The 13682-nt window shown below is 48.8% G+C and overlaps 1 protein-coding gene across 8 annotated transcripts; it reads right to left on the reverse strand.

Moving 5' to 3' along the window:
- Positions 1–5: 5 nt before the first annotated feature.
- Positions 6–13620, reverse strand: IL17RC (interleukin 17 receptor C). 8 transcript variants are annotated; one of them, XM_079122353.1, is made up of 19 exons: positions 13283–13505; positions 12977–12998; positions 12418–12570; positions 12091–12165; positions 11887–11996; positions 10213–10324; positions 9839–9883; positions 7436–7575; positions 7156–7215; positions 5307–5361; positions 5045–5226; positions 4911–4961; positions 3746–3791; positions 3343–3464; positions 3020–3079; positions 2566–2614; positions 904–999; positions 751–789; positions 6–657 (listed from the first exon to the last, which is right to left on the reverse strand). In XM_079122353.1, exons 1-19 carry the CDS (start codon positions 13385–13387, stop codon positions 26–28), a joined length of 2154 nt encoding a protein of 717 aa, XP_078978479.1. In that variant the 5' UTR covers positions 13388–13505; the 3' UTR covers positions 6–25. The 8 variants fall into 8 exon arrangements, with proteins under 8 accessions (XP_078978479.1, XP_078978473.1, XP_078978472.1 ...); XM_079122347.1 differs by lacking the exon at positions 751–789 and having other exon boundaries at positions 7436–7548; positions 13283–13620; XM_079122346.1 differs by lacking the exon at positions 751–789 and having other exon boundaries at positions 13283–13620.
- Between the last annotated feature and the right edge of the window lie 62 nt (positions 13621–13682).

Genomic DNA, 13682 nt, shown 5'->3' on the forward strand with positions numbered 1-13682 from the left:
GAGGATAGAAAAATAGCGTCTGCCTTTATTCAAGTCCAGTCCCCGCCCCAGGTTCCATCCCACGGCTCAGCTCTGGGGCTCCCAGGGACTGGAAGCAGCTGTCCAGAGCGGGCTGAAGGGCCTGGGACACTTGCTCCGCCCACCCCTGGAGCAGCCCCGGGTGGGAGGCGCTGGGCCCCTGTAAGGCGCCTAGGAAGTCCAGCAGCTGGGAGGGCAGTGAGAAGACTGGCACTGTGCGGAACAGGTCGGGTACGGCATCCAGGTGGAGCAGTCTGTCGAAGCAGGCCCCAACGTAGCTGCCCGGCGCCCGACCTTGTGAGAAGTCTGGCAGTACGCAGCTGAGCGAGGCGGCGAAGGCGTCGTGCGGGCCGTGCGCCCCCGGCGCCGCCGCCCCACCCTGCAGCCACTCTCTGCACGCCGCCACGGCCCCAGGCGAGAAGAGCAGGACCACCACGCCGCCCTCCTGCAAGGTCTGGCGCCGCTGTGCGTGGAACCAGGCCAGGGGACCCTGAGCGCTCAGCTCACGGCGGCTCCACAAGTCTACAGCCACGCGCAGCGACAGCTGGCTCAGCGCCGACGCCAGCGCACCCACCAAGCGCTCGAAGCCCACGTCATCCGCAGAATAGAGGAGCAGAGCCGCGCGGCCCCTGGCGGCCACTACAGGAGAGAGCAGAGGAGAGGGCAGAGATGAGAAGGCCAGCGGCCGGAGCCCCTGGGTGCAGTCTCCGACCTGCCCTCGCCCACACTAATCCCCCGAGCGGACGTCCTGCTTCCACAGCCTCAGCCGCCCTGCGAGGGAGAGGGCCGAGGCAGCCGGTGAGCTCGTCCACTGCTTCCCTTGGGGGAACTCCCAGGCCCACTGTGGCTCTCCTTCTGGGGAGCGGAGAGCGGGAAAGCACTCACCTTTCACGCGATCCTTTTTGCAAAGGAGGAAGAGGATCAGCGCAGCGGTAAAGAGAAGGCAGGCCAGCCACACCAGGGCCCAGCGCTTGTGGATGTCTGAGAGAGCCAGGGAAGAACACAGGCTAGTTAGACTCCTTACACTTTATTTTGTTTTGTGTTTTGTTTTATTGGTACTGGGGATTGAATCCAGGTGTGCTTTACTGTGAGCTACACCCCCAGTCCTTTTTATTTTTTATTTGAGACAGGGTTTCACTGAGTTGCTAAAGTTGCTGAAGCTAGTCTTGAACTTGCAGTCCTGCCTCAGCCTTCCGAGTGGCTGGGATTACAGGCGCGAGTCACCAGCTTGGTGAAACCTTATGCTTTCACCCTACCTACTGAGGTGAAAAATAGGCATACAGAAATGAAATTATTGAAAAAGAAAAAAAGTAAAAATAGTAATAAAAGCAGAAAAAAAGAAATGAAGTCATTGTCCACAACACATAATGGAGTGAAAGCCAGTGTATTCACATAACTCCATTATTTAGGTAAACTTGGTTAAGCGAATTTACATTCTGCCTCAGTTTTCATGACTGTAAAATTGGAATAACAGTAGTATCAACTTCATAGAGTTGCACACCAAGTGTTTATATGATGCTAAGCAATGTAAGTGCTCAAATGACAGCTAACATTGTCCCCTAAGCCTAGGGTTGCTGGCCCTTGACCTTCCTGTTTCCCTTGACTGTGGTACCCTCCAACCTGGTATCCCTGTCCTTTTTTTGCCTCCAGTTCATTCACTCTGTGGTATCCTCAAAGATCTTCTTAAAATATACATTTTATTATAACCCTTCAATAAAATGGAAGCTCCTTTTGCAGTAAATATAAAACCCAAATTCCCTACCTGGCCTCTGCATCTTCATGTTATGACAGAGGCCTGTCTGCCTCTATCCATGCTACCTTGGAATTTCTGCAAGAGTATCCCACAGACTTCATAAAAATGTAATCCTGTTCCCTTCACCTAGCTCAGTCTTCAGAGTATGTCTGGAAACTTCTCTGAACCCCTTATCCTACCTAGGTCTCCATTATAGCCATTTACAACGCAACATTTTATAGTACTTCTATACCTTCAATAGCTCACCCTATTGTAAGCTCAGTTTTGTAAGTATTCAATAGCACACAATTACTAAATTTAATTGGTTATTTGGCTTGTCTTTTAGTCTTCCAATAGTGGAGGCAGGATTGTATAATTTTGTGGTACTGGAGACTGAACCCAGAGGTGCTCTATCACTCACTGAGTTACACCCCCCAGTCCTTTTAAAATTTTATTTTTATTTATTTTTTTAAATTTTGAGACAAGGTCTCACTGAGTTGCCAAGGCTGGCCCTGAACTTGGAATCTTCCTGCCTTAGCCTTTAATTGGGATTAGAAATGTGAACCACCACATATGGCTCATCTTTTTTTTTTTGGTCCTCGGGATTGAACCCAGGGCCTTGTGCTTGCAAGGCAAGCACTCTACCAACTGAGCTATCTCCCCAGCCCCCATATTTTTTTTAATAAAGGAATGACCCTGTGATTTATCTGAGTGCAGATAAGGACAAAACCATTGCATGTTCTGCTCCAGGAATGGTCCCTGTCAAGATTCCAGCTCCTGGTATGCAGAGGAAGGATAGTTCTTGTAATACTTACACTTGTCCATGGGGCAGGCCCACAGTGCTCCCAGGTCACCATTCCACAACTACAAGACACAAACAACCAAGTTGAGAGCCCCCAGCTTGGGGTTTAACATCACCAGTTTCTGGCCAGCCTCGGCCGTGCAAATTTCTCCCCACACATACCGCAGGTTTCTGCACACTGCTCTGCACTTTTTATAGCTGTCTACTGCCTGGCTGTCTACTCCATACCAAATCTGACCCACAAGAAGAGATCCTTCCTTGAATCTCTTTCTGGAACCCCAACTTAGCATCGTGGGTATTGGTTTACTGGTCTCTAGCCAGCAGGGAGCTCCATGGAGGCGGGAACTCAGCTTTTACCCTTAACCTCCCCAGGGCTAGCTGCAAAAGACATACAAATAATAGGTAAGAGCTAGCTTTAGGCCCACTGCTCTTCCACATTGGGGCAAGGCCCTTCTGCATCTACTCACCTGCAAACACAGGCCTGACTGAAGATCTTGTATTAACTGCTCTCCAAAGTGAGCTGCCCTCTGTCAAGCCAAGGAATGGGAGATGTCACGTGGGGTTAGCACCCTGGGGAAACCACCAGGCTCAGATGGGCAGAATTAGAGTGGGGAGGCATGCTGGAAGAGCTGAGAGGCCACAGAGCAGGGCCCAGGTCTGAGTCACACACATACACACACACACCCATTCTCAAGATCAGCACAAGCCCTGACACAGAGTGTGTGGAGTGAAATTTTGAGGCCAGGTTTGAGATAGAGCTGGACAGGTCTATGCCTCCATTGTCCCTCACCGTGGAGACCCGACTGGGCAGTGGAGTACAACCACTGGGTTCTAAGGCACAGAGCGATCTGTTGTCCTGGGGGCCTCGAATGTCCACAAGTAGCATATCATCCTTGAGGGGTCCTAGTGAGTCTGGAGGGAATGAGAGGCAACTGTGAAAAAGACTCAGTCTTATTTTTAAAAATGTTTTTAGCTATAGGTGGACATGATATCTTTATTTTTTTATGCTGTGCTGACAATTGAACCCAGTGACTCATGTGTGCTAGGCAAGCACTCTGCCACTGAGCCACAACCCCAGCCCAAGACCCAGTCTTGCTGGGAGTTGCCACTTATCCCCCTCCCCCGCTTTGACCTTCATCCCCAGCACCTCAGAGTTTCACCCTTATTACAGTGGCCTTGTCAGCCCCACTCACCAGCCCACAAACACTCTTGTAGCTTCAGTTTCTCCCAGATGCTCACCTGCTTGGAATTAAGGGCACAAGAAAATAGAGAACCTGGGCCAGAAAGGCCAGAAGAAAAGGGGCAGACAAGAGGAAGCCTGTCAGGTTGCACTATGGAGCTGAGGTTGGGCAGATCTGAGTTCAAAGTTCCATGATTAGGAGTAATTTCATCTTTCTCAGTTTCAGCCTTGTGAGGTTATCTGCACTTAAGGGCCTGATGACCTTTCAAGCTTTTTTGAGGTTGGGGGGATACCAAGGATTTAACTCAGGGGCACTCTACCACTGAATGATATGCCCAGCCCTTGTTTTATTTTGAGACAGTACCTCACTAAGTTGCTGAGGGTCTTGTTAAATTGTGGAGGCTGTTCAACTTGGGATCCTCCTGCCTCAGCCTCCTGAGTTGCTGGGATTACAGGCATGCACCCCCTACCCCCTGCCTTAAAGCTCTTTTCATGTCTTAACCAAGCTCTTTATCACATTCCCTTCTCAACTTATCACCTCTTCAAAGAGAAGTTTCCATTCTCATCTGACAACCCTACTTAAAATTGCATCCTCAATCCTCCACCTTTTACCATAGTATTTGTATTCCATCTTAACACACTTACTATATACTTTAATTTACTTGCTATGTTAGATTATTTGCCTTTCTCCATTAGAATACAGGTTCTCTGTGAGGGAAAGGGGGCATTTGTTGGTTTTGTTCACATATAGATCACAAGTGCCTAAAACAGTACCTGCCACAAAATGAATGCTCAATAAATCTTGAATGCATGTTTTCATAACCACCCTTTGAACTTGCAGAGCAACCTATTCTACAAATGGGGAAATACGTTTATGACAGCAATAATAAAAGCAACTGATACTTATTGAGTGTATGGTCTGTGCCAGCCCCTGAGGCAAAGCACTTCTCACAACCACTCTGGAAAGTAGTTATCATCTGCATTAAACAGATGAGAAGACTGACATTGAGAGAGGTGAAGTACCATGCGTAGGGTCCCATGCACTGCTCCCAAAGAGGAAGCTGGTAACCACTATGCATTAGGGGCTGAAGATCAAAGTGCCAGCAGAAGACTGTGACTTGTGTGGGATTCTATGTGGCCTCCAGCCCCAACCCAGTGCTCTGGTACCCCATTCTGACCTGGACACAGAGATTGGGGTGGCCTTTCAGCAACGGGAACTCGTGGGCCTTCTGCAAAAAGCAGGGAAGAGACCAGGTCTTGAAAGGGTTCCCTCCCACCTCCCACCCTGGGCGCGGCCCTCCACCTCGCTTACATTCACAGTGACATTCTCCTGGGGCAAGGGTGGGACCAGCGGCTGGCAGGGACCACCTCCCGGTGTCTGCCAGCATAGCACTGCCTCAGCTGACAGTGAGCACGGGGCGTCCAGCCGCCAGGTCCGCGGGGACAGCAGCCTCAACCGTGCGACGCGCCAGAGGTTCCGATGTGCGCGAGGGTCTGCAGGAGAGGATGAGGGTCAAGTTGCGCCTGACTTCTGTCAGTGCTGACCCCAATCCCACCTCTGGCAATGTGCTCACCCTCCTTGAAGGGGCAGATGCTGGTCCTAACTGAGTCAGGCGTCAGGGGCCACACCTGGAAAGAAGAAAGGGCTCTGCTCAGCTCTGTTCATCCTACCCAACCATCCAAGAGAGGGTGCTAGGGTACTCTGCTAGGCACTGGGGACACAATCACTCAGCTGGTATCTCATAAGCACTTACCAGGTCTTCTCAAACCTTTACAAAGCTCTAGAGATGCAAAAATTCATTCTTTCACCTAATACTATGCTGAACACAGGCAATATCTTCATTCAACAATTTTCCCCCAGTTCTAGGGACATGTGCTAGGCAAGCACCTTACCTCCCAAGCCCTTTCAGTAGACTTTTTAAGAGCACCTATTAATTATTCATCAAACCTTTAATTAAGAGTACCCACTATGTGGTTAGGCATTGTGTGTGGCAATGAGAACAGTTAAATTACAGCAAACATTTCCTTCTTAAGCATCTGCTATGTGTCCTATCACTATGCGAGGCAGTGGAGATTCATTCATTCATTCAACAGTTAGCACCTACTATATGCCAAGCCCTGTGCTAGGCTCTGGCAAAGTTACACATTTAAATCAAATATGCTTTGCTTGGGCCCAGACTGTAGCACAGTGGTGGAGCACTTGCCTAGCATGTGTGAAGCACTGGGTTGGATTGTTAGCACTGCATAAAAACAAATAAAATAAAGGCATGCTGGCCATCTACAACTACAAATAAATAAATAAAATATGCTTTGCTTGCCTTCAAGGAAATTGCAAACTCAGAGTGGTAGTCATGATAAAATATGTAAATAGATTAGTAAGTAAGTCATTCATTTATGAATATTTATATCTATTGTATACAAGAAGAAGCTGATGGTTGTCCAAATATGAAAGGAAATTATTCATAGACAAGGAAGGAAAGAGGAAGTACAAGGGGGATTTGGAGGTAGGAGAGGCCAGGTGTTTAGAGAAAAGCTTTGGGAAAGAGGTGCCAAATGACCTGGGAGGATTTGGTTGTATGGAAAGAGGTGAGGGCAGTTCAGAGAGTGGGTAATGCCTGAGCAAAGGCACAGAGGCAGCTGTACCTTGGTAAATAGCTCCATTGGATATAGCAAATTCCTATAAAGGGGAATCTTGGAGAACATCTAGTGGGGAGGGTTCATCTGGGGATGGAATATGGGGTCCAGAATGCCAGAGAAGTGATGGGAAGAGAGATGGGGCTGGAGGTTCTTGAAACAGTCTAGTAGAAAGATGACAGAGGCCCAAACTGAACTGAGATAGAAGCAGGGTGAAAGAGAATGAAAGGCACTAATGTTGAGAAGCCAAATGAATGAGACCTGCTAACCAATTAAACGTACACTCAGGAAGAGCAAAGGGCCAACATACTGAAGCCAGAATGTGGTACACTTCCTTCTAATAGCCCTATGAAGCTGGTGCTATTATATTCCCACTTTACAGATAGGAAACAGGCTCAGAGAGGTAGTGACTCCCCAAAGGTCACACAGATAGCAGTGACAAGAGTGAGGACTGAAAACAGACTAACTCCATAGAACGAACTCTACCCTCCATGTGAGCACGAAGAGGGAATTAAGGAACAGAGGAAGGCTTCAAGGAGGAGATGATGGCTGAGTGGACTATGGACCATAAGTAGGAGTCATGTGGCTAGAGGATCAGGAAGAGCATTCTAGCATCTAATAGGCAGAAGGAATAGCACAGTAAAGGTCAAGGGAGGAGCAGTCACTCTAGGGGGCCACAGTCTCCACCTCAGAGAAGAGTCTTGCGCGTTGTAAGACCAGGAAAGTGGGGTCCCCCCCTCCATCTCCCCAGTCCCCTTCCCTTGGTGCCCAGTTAGACTTTGTTCCTACCTGAATACAGAGGCAAGGAACTAGGTCTGTATGGTTCAAGGTAATGGTCTGTGGTCCAGTCTGTGGGAAAAGCATAAGGAGAGAAGTTAGAGAAGACGAGGAAGGGGAAGGAGGTAGTGGGATGGGGGATAAAGGAAACCAGACAGGCAAAAGTTCCCCTATCAATGCTCCCTTGCTTTGGGTGTGTCCTCTTCAAGGGTCCCCTTTGGTAGTACATGCACATTCTTAGCATGGGCACTGGCTTAGACTGAAAATGGGCTCAGAGAGGGTGAGGCCTCACCAGGTTTTTGTGCCACCAGGGCTTGGGGGGACCTTGGACCTGATTCCAGTACAGTAAGAGGCCGTAGTGCTGCTCCTCAGAAACGGCCAGCACCAGGTGCACATTGTCACCATCTGTAGACACATTGAGCCAGGGCAGGGCTGAGGGAGGGGAAACACAAGGAAAGAGGGCAGCTTAGACTTCCTTCACCTCTTCTGCATACCTAAGTCTGGGCCATACTTACCAAGTGACCCTTTGGTCTCCTTCAAACCCATTAGAGTAGGAGGCCCTTGGAGAGCAGAGACTGCATCTCCATCTCAGACCAGACACTGTTCCCAGCTACTGGCTTAGGGCCAAGCCCACAAAGGTCCAAGTATATGATCTTAAGATAGCTCTTCTTTCTGCTTCTCCCTCTGCAGCCAGTAGGATCCTGTAACCTCTTTAAGACAAACCACTCTCCTCTTCTCAGAACCCCATATGGTCCTCCCCTAATGCTCCCAGTAAAAGATGGAGTCCCTACCCAGTCTAGGTGCTGTGACCTCTCTAACCTCATCTCCTAGCACCTGTGCCCTTAATTATTCTGCTGCAGACACACTGGCCTCCTTACTACTCCTTAAATACACCAAACATACTCTCACCCAGGCCCTTTGCACAGGCTAGTCTCTTGCAATGGAACCCTTGTCTCTCAAATGGCTCCTCCATCACCTTCTTCGCTGGAATAAGGCCATTCCACTGCTGCAAACCCAAAACTTCCTATCCCTCTTCCTTGAATTTTATCCACAGCTCTAATCACCATCTAATATACAATCTACTTCATATCTCCATGTGTTTATTGTGTCTTCCCTCGCCCCTACCCCAACCCCACTCCCAGCTCCATAAGTCAGGAATGTCTGTCAGTTTTGTTTATTGATTTATCCCCAGTGTCTAGGGCTATGCCTGGAGCACAGTGATTACTTAGTAAATATCTTTTGAATAAGTGAAGCAATGTCTATTGAATGAACCAAGAAATGAAATGTAGGAGGTACATCTGTGTTTTCAAAGTCCTGGTGCTGACAGATCTTTATGGATTGCCAAAGAAGCAGGCCAAGTTTAAGGAACCAAAAAGAAAATGAAGTTGAAAAATTTAATGGTTAAAAAAAAATCGAGCTGGGGCTATAGCTCAGTGGCAGAGTGCTTGCCTAGACGTGTGAGGCACTGAGTTGGATCCTTAGCACATAAAAACAAATAAAATAAAGGCATTCTGTCCATCTACAACTACAAATTTTTTTTTTTTAAATCACAGTTAATCCCAGTGGCTTGGGAGGCTGAGGCAGGAAGTTCACAAGTTCAAAGCCAGCCTCAGCAACTTAGCGAGACCCTGTCTCTAAATAAAACAAAAAGGGGTTGAGAATATGGCTTAGTGGTTAATGCCATTGAGTTCAATCCCCAGTCAAAAAAAGAAAGAAAAGAAAAAAAATCACAGTGTTAGCTGGGCTTGGTGGTGCACGCCTGTAATTCCAGCAGTTTGGGAGGCTGAGAAAGGAGGATTGCAAGTTCAAAGCCAGTCTCAGCAACTTAGCAAGGCCCTGAGCAATTTAGTGAGACCCTGCCTCAAATTTTTAAAAAGGGAGTTGGGGATGTAGCTGAGTGTTAAGCACTCCTGTGTTCAATCCCTAGTATCAAAAAACAAAACAGAACAAAACAAAACAAACAAAAACAAAATAAAACACAGTGTTTAAATCTTGATCTGGGTTCCAGTTATGCAAGTGTGTGTGTATGTAAACACTCCTCATTGAACTGGACATTAAAATTAATGTACTTTACATACCTTTCTATAGGTATGTTATATACAAAGAATAAAAACAAAAGAAGGGTGCAGTGGCACTCTTGTAATTCCAGCAACTCAAGAAGCTTAGACAGGAGGAGCCTCAGCAACTTAGTGAGCCCTAAGCAACTCAGCGAGATCCTGTTGCTAAAAATATAAAAAAGGGCTGGGGATATGGCTAAGTGGTTAAGTGCCCCTGGGTTCAATCCCTGGTACCAAACACACACAAACACACACACACACACGCCAAAAAAAAAAAATCCAAATAATGCACATGGGGGAAAAAATCAGAAAAAAATCAGAAACTTGCCTTTCTTTTTATAGACTTATTATTATAATTTTAATATATGGATGAGGGCACCATAATCTTGACAATGCTTTGGGCCTCTAGATGTTCCTGGTTTGAATAAATATTTGTTAGACGTGAGAAATTCATTTTGTTATTTCCATTGCCTGGCACAGATAGCAGCTACAGTACTTTATGTGTTATGAATGAATGAATGGGCTTTGTGAGTTTCTAGGGTGTGGCAACCCCAATCTGAAGCCAACTCCAGGAGTCCCTCACATGAACTCCAAACCCTGCCCCTCCCTCCTCCCAACCCCATGGCCCTAGCCCCTACCCCAGCAGCTCTGGATGCTGTCCCGGACTTCCAGCCCCCTGCAGTCTGGGGAGAGATCACAGAAATGCCTCCAGTGGGACTGGGCACCAAAGAGAGAAGAGGGGCAACCCAACCCATGGGGGACACCCTATCCCCTAAATACTACCCATATCTGTCCAGTGCACAAAGCTCTTCCTGAGGAGCTGGAAAACCATGTCACATGGGGAGAGGAGGTCTAAGGGACTGAATCAGTCCCTCAGGAGGACGAAAACTCAGACTCTAGCCTGAGATGAAGCATGACTGGGAAAGAGGGTGAAAGCAGGAGGGGAATGGCTGGAGGGGACAGAAACTCTGAAGCTAGGTTGTGGGGCTTCTGAGGCTCTGCAGCCACTTACCAGGCAGCTGCTTTGTGAGGTTGAGTTCTTTCTGATACCTGGGCTGAGTATAGGACCAGATTCGTACCTCAGCTCCTAGAGCAGCCTCGAAGCAGTCAAACACTACAGAGCCCTGTAAGGAAATGGAATAGAAGGCTGGTGGTACAGGGCTCAGAACCCAGACTGAGGGCTTGGGCTTCTCTGCATGGACCACTCTGCTCACCACCCACCTTACCTAAACAATGACTCTTTTACAGTATGTAGCCTGAAATCTACCATCAAAGTTCCCGCTGAAGGTCTCCAATTCTGAAGCAAACATCCTCTGTAGCAGTGTGGATGGGAAAGAATGGGCCCTGCCCCAACCTATGCTGGCCTGACCACCTGGCCAAAGCTAAGCTGATGAGACACCCAGCACAAATGTGGACACCCCTACCCTGTAGAAGTGGTTTTCATACCAAGCGCCTCAGTAGGACTGAGGTGGGCTAAGCAATTGTCCCAGTGCACGATGTACCAGCTGGGGCCTGGGTGTGGAGGGGTAGTCATAGAGTTTGAGTGATTTGGACCCAGTGGAGATAGATTTTCCAATGGTGTATGATGTCCCGAGGAAGAGAGAAGTCCCAACACCTTGAACCAGGTGCACATACCATCAGATGGCAGGATTCTTAGTTCAAGAGTTCAGAGAAGTGCATGCAGCCCACAAACCACCCCTCTCCAAGCCTCAGTTTCTCTATCTGGAAAATAAGGGTAATAATAATACCTAGTTCATGACAGGTAGTTCTCAGGATTACAAAAGAAAGGAAAAATCTATTGCTATCCTGCAACAGTGGGTATTATGCCAAAGTTTTACAGATATTAACTTATTTAATTCTTAAAACAGTCATATGGGCTGGGGTTGTGGCTCAGTGGTAGAGCACTTGCCTAGCATACACGAGGCAGTGGGTTTGATTCTCAGCACCGCATGTAAATAAATTAATAAAATAAAGGTCTATCAGTATCTTTTTAAAAATTTAAAAAACACAGTCATATGCAGTAGGACTATTTTTTTTAAAGTAGTATCCTCCCAAATTTATTTTTTGTCATACCAGGAACTTAATCCAGGAGCAGTTTACCACTGAGCTACATCCCCAGTCCTATTTGTACAATTTATTGAGACAGGGTCTTGCTAAGTTGCTGAGGCAAGCCTGGAACTTGTGATCCTCCTGCCTCAGCTGCACCAGTAGCTGGGAAGGAGGAAGGAAGGGAGGAGGGGAGGAAGGGAGAAAGGAAGGAAGGAAGAGGGAGGGAGGGAGGAGAAGGGAAGGGAATGGAAGGGAAGGGAGGGGAGGGAGGAAGAAGGTGGGTGAGGAGGGACCCAGGGAGGAAGGAAGGAAAGAAGAATGACAAGAAAGATAAAAATACCCTCAATGATATACCACTACATACATAGTAAAATGGCTAAAATTCCAATTACAATACCAGTGTTGACAAAGATGGAAAGCAACTGGAATTCCTATGTACTTGGTGCTAATGGGGTATAAGTAATAGAACTCTCCTTAATAGTTTTTCACAAAGTCAAACATATGAGGTAGGATATTCTCATCCCCATTTTACAGACAGAAAAACTGAGGCACAATGGGAGATAATGCATATGAAAGGGTTTTCTAGCGTTCATATCTAAAAGGTGGTTACTGTGGTTATGAGGAGGGTTTCACATACCACAGACTGACCAGGCTGCACCAGGGCAGCAGGCACTTGCACCTCCAGCAGGACACAGCGGGCAACAGGGTAGGCTTGGAAGGACAGCACAACTTGGGCCTGCAGAGAGGCTGTGAGCAACAGGCAGATGTCAGGCCGGTCAGAGGCTGTGGGCAGGGACCAGGGACCCTGGTGACGGGCGGCTGGGCCAACAGTTCTTCTTACCATTCCTAGGCTCCTCAAGCTCCAGGTCAGCTGCTCCTTCAAACTGTTTTTCCTCTCCAGGCTCTTCCCACTGCTCTGGAAGGACCGCATAGCAAGGACCAGATCAGGTCCCCTGCTTTGGGCTGTCTTTGGTCATGGCTTCCTTCCAAAAAGTCCAGTGCTGAGAAGCATGGGTCAGGCCTAGGGAGACCAGGTGGACCTCGGGGTCCTTTGGCCAGTGTCATCAACATTGAAGATGCCCATCACTGCCTGACACACTCCCTGGCCCTCCTGCCTGCTCTAGACAAGATGACATGTACACATGCAGTCTCAGGATGACTCACTCACCATGCACAGCCAAGTGGACAACCACACGTACACATAGGTCACAGTCGGTCTCTTGGTGGCACCTCAGCACCAGCTCTGTCTGCAGGTGCCTGGGCACCAGCACGGGGCCTGGGGTGGACACGATGTTCCCAGGCAAGCAGAGCACATCACCATCTGTTTATGAAGGGTGGGGTGGCAGCTAAAACTGTTCAGAATCCAGTTTAGTTGCACCTACACCCCAGAGAGCCAAGGAGCTAGGCTCTTCCTGGGATGAGGGTGAGCAGGGAAGGCATGGGGCTTCTCTCCCTTTCATCAGCTCGGGAAGTTCTTTTTTCTATAAAAATGGAAATACTGCCAGGTACGATGGCAAACGACTGTAACACCAGTAGCTCAGAAGGCTGAGGCAGGAGGATCACGTTCAAAGCCAGCCTCAGCATCTTAGCGAGGCACTAAGCAACTCAGTGAGACCCTATCTCTAAATAAAATACAAAAAAGGGCTGGGGATGTTGGCTCAGTGGTTAAGTGCCCGAGTTCAATCCCCAGTACCAAAAAAAAAAAAAAAAAAAGCCCGAATACTTACCCCAGAGGTGGCAGGAGAGGCCCTGAAAGGGTGGGGAAGTAGACTCAGAATTTATGCCCCCAAATCTAAGCAATGTCCCCGGCCTGAGGCCCTTGCCCACCTCTTTCTCAGGTTCCCTATCCCAAGCCTCCCTCCAGAAAAAGACTGAACCAGCCCCCTCCCATTCTTCTCTTCCCCCATCCATACCAGACAGACCAGCCAGGGCGGTTCTGGTGGCAGAGGCAGTGACAGGAGCCAGACTAAGGATTTGATGGGCCATAGCCTGAACCCTGAGCCTCCCCAACCGTCCCAGGACCTCAGACTCACCGATGAGCAGCGGGCAGCATCCTCAGGCCCCACAAGCCTCTCCAGAGAGACGACCACGGGGTTTCGGCCCAGTGCCAAGGACAGTAGGAACCAGGGCACAGGCATTTTCCAGGTGCCAGGAAGCACCCAGGCCTGAGGCCCTGTCCTGCCCCCCCACGGGGGGGCAGACACCCTATCCTTGCCCCCACTCAGCCCAGTGTCTGTAGGCAGTGGAGTTGGAATGCCTCCCCAGCCTCAGGGGTCCCAGCCCTTGAGAGTTTATGAGCTCCCACTCCTGGGAGCCCTGACTCCAGTCCCAGTTCCAGCCGAGTGCTTTCGGTTTGGCTCCCAGCAGGCAACCGGCTGTTCCCGCCCCGCCCTGCGCTGTCCCTCCCACCCACACCAAGCCAGGCAGCCAGCA

Source organism: Sciurus vulgaris (assembly GCF_902686455.1).
Source record: "Sciurus vulgaris genome assembly, chromosome: 19".
Taxonomy (NCBI): domain Eukaryota; kingdom Metazoa; phylum Chordata; class Mammalia; order Rodentia; family Sciuridae; genus Sciurus; species Sciurus vulgaris.

What these genes read in the sequence shown, in the direction of transcription:
- IL17RC (XM_079122353.1), bottom strand. Translation starts at nt 13,387, where the DNA reads ATGCCTGTGCCCTGGTTCCTACTGTCCTTGGCACTGGGCCGAAACCCC. An exon ending in TGTCCACTTGGCTGTGCATG is followed by an intron (nt 12,166 to 12,417) that starts GTGAGTGAGTCA and finishes CGGTCCTTCCAG; the next exon opens with AGCAGTGGGAAGAGCCTGGA. An exon ending in CCTCACAAAGCAGCTGCCTG is followed by an intron (nt 9,884 to 10,212) that starts GTAAGTGGCTGC and finishes ATCTCTCCCCAG; the next exon opens with ACTGCAGGGGGCTGGAAGTC.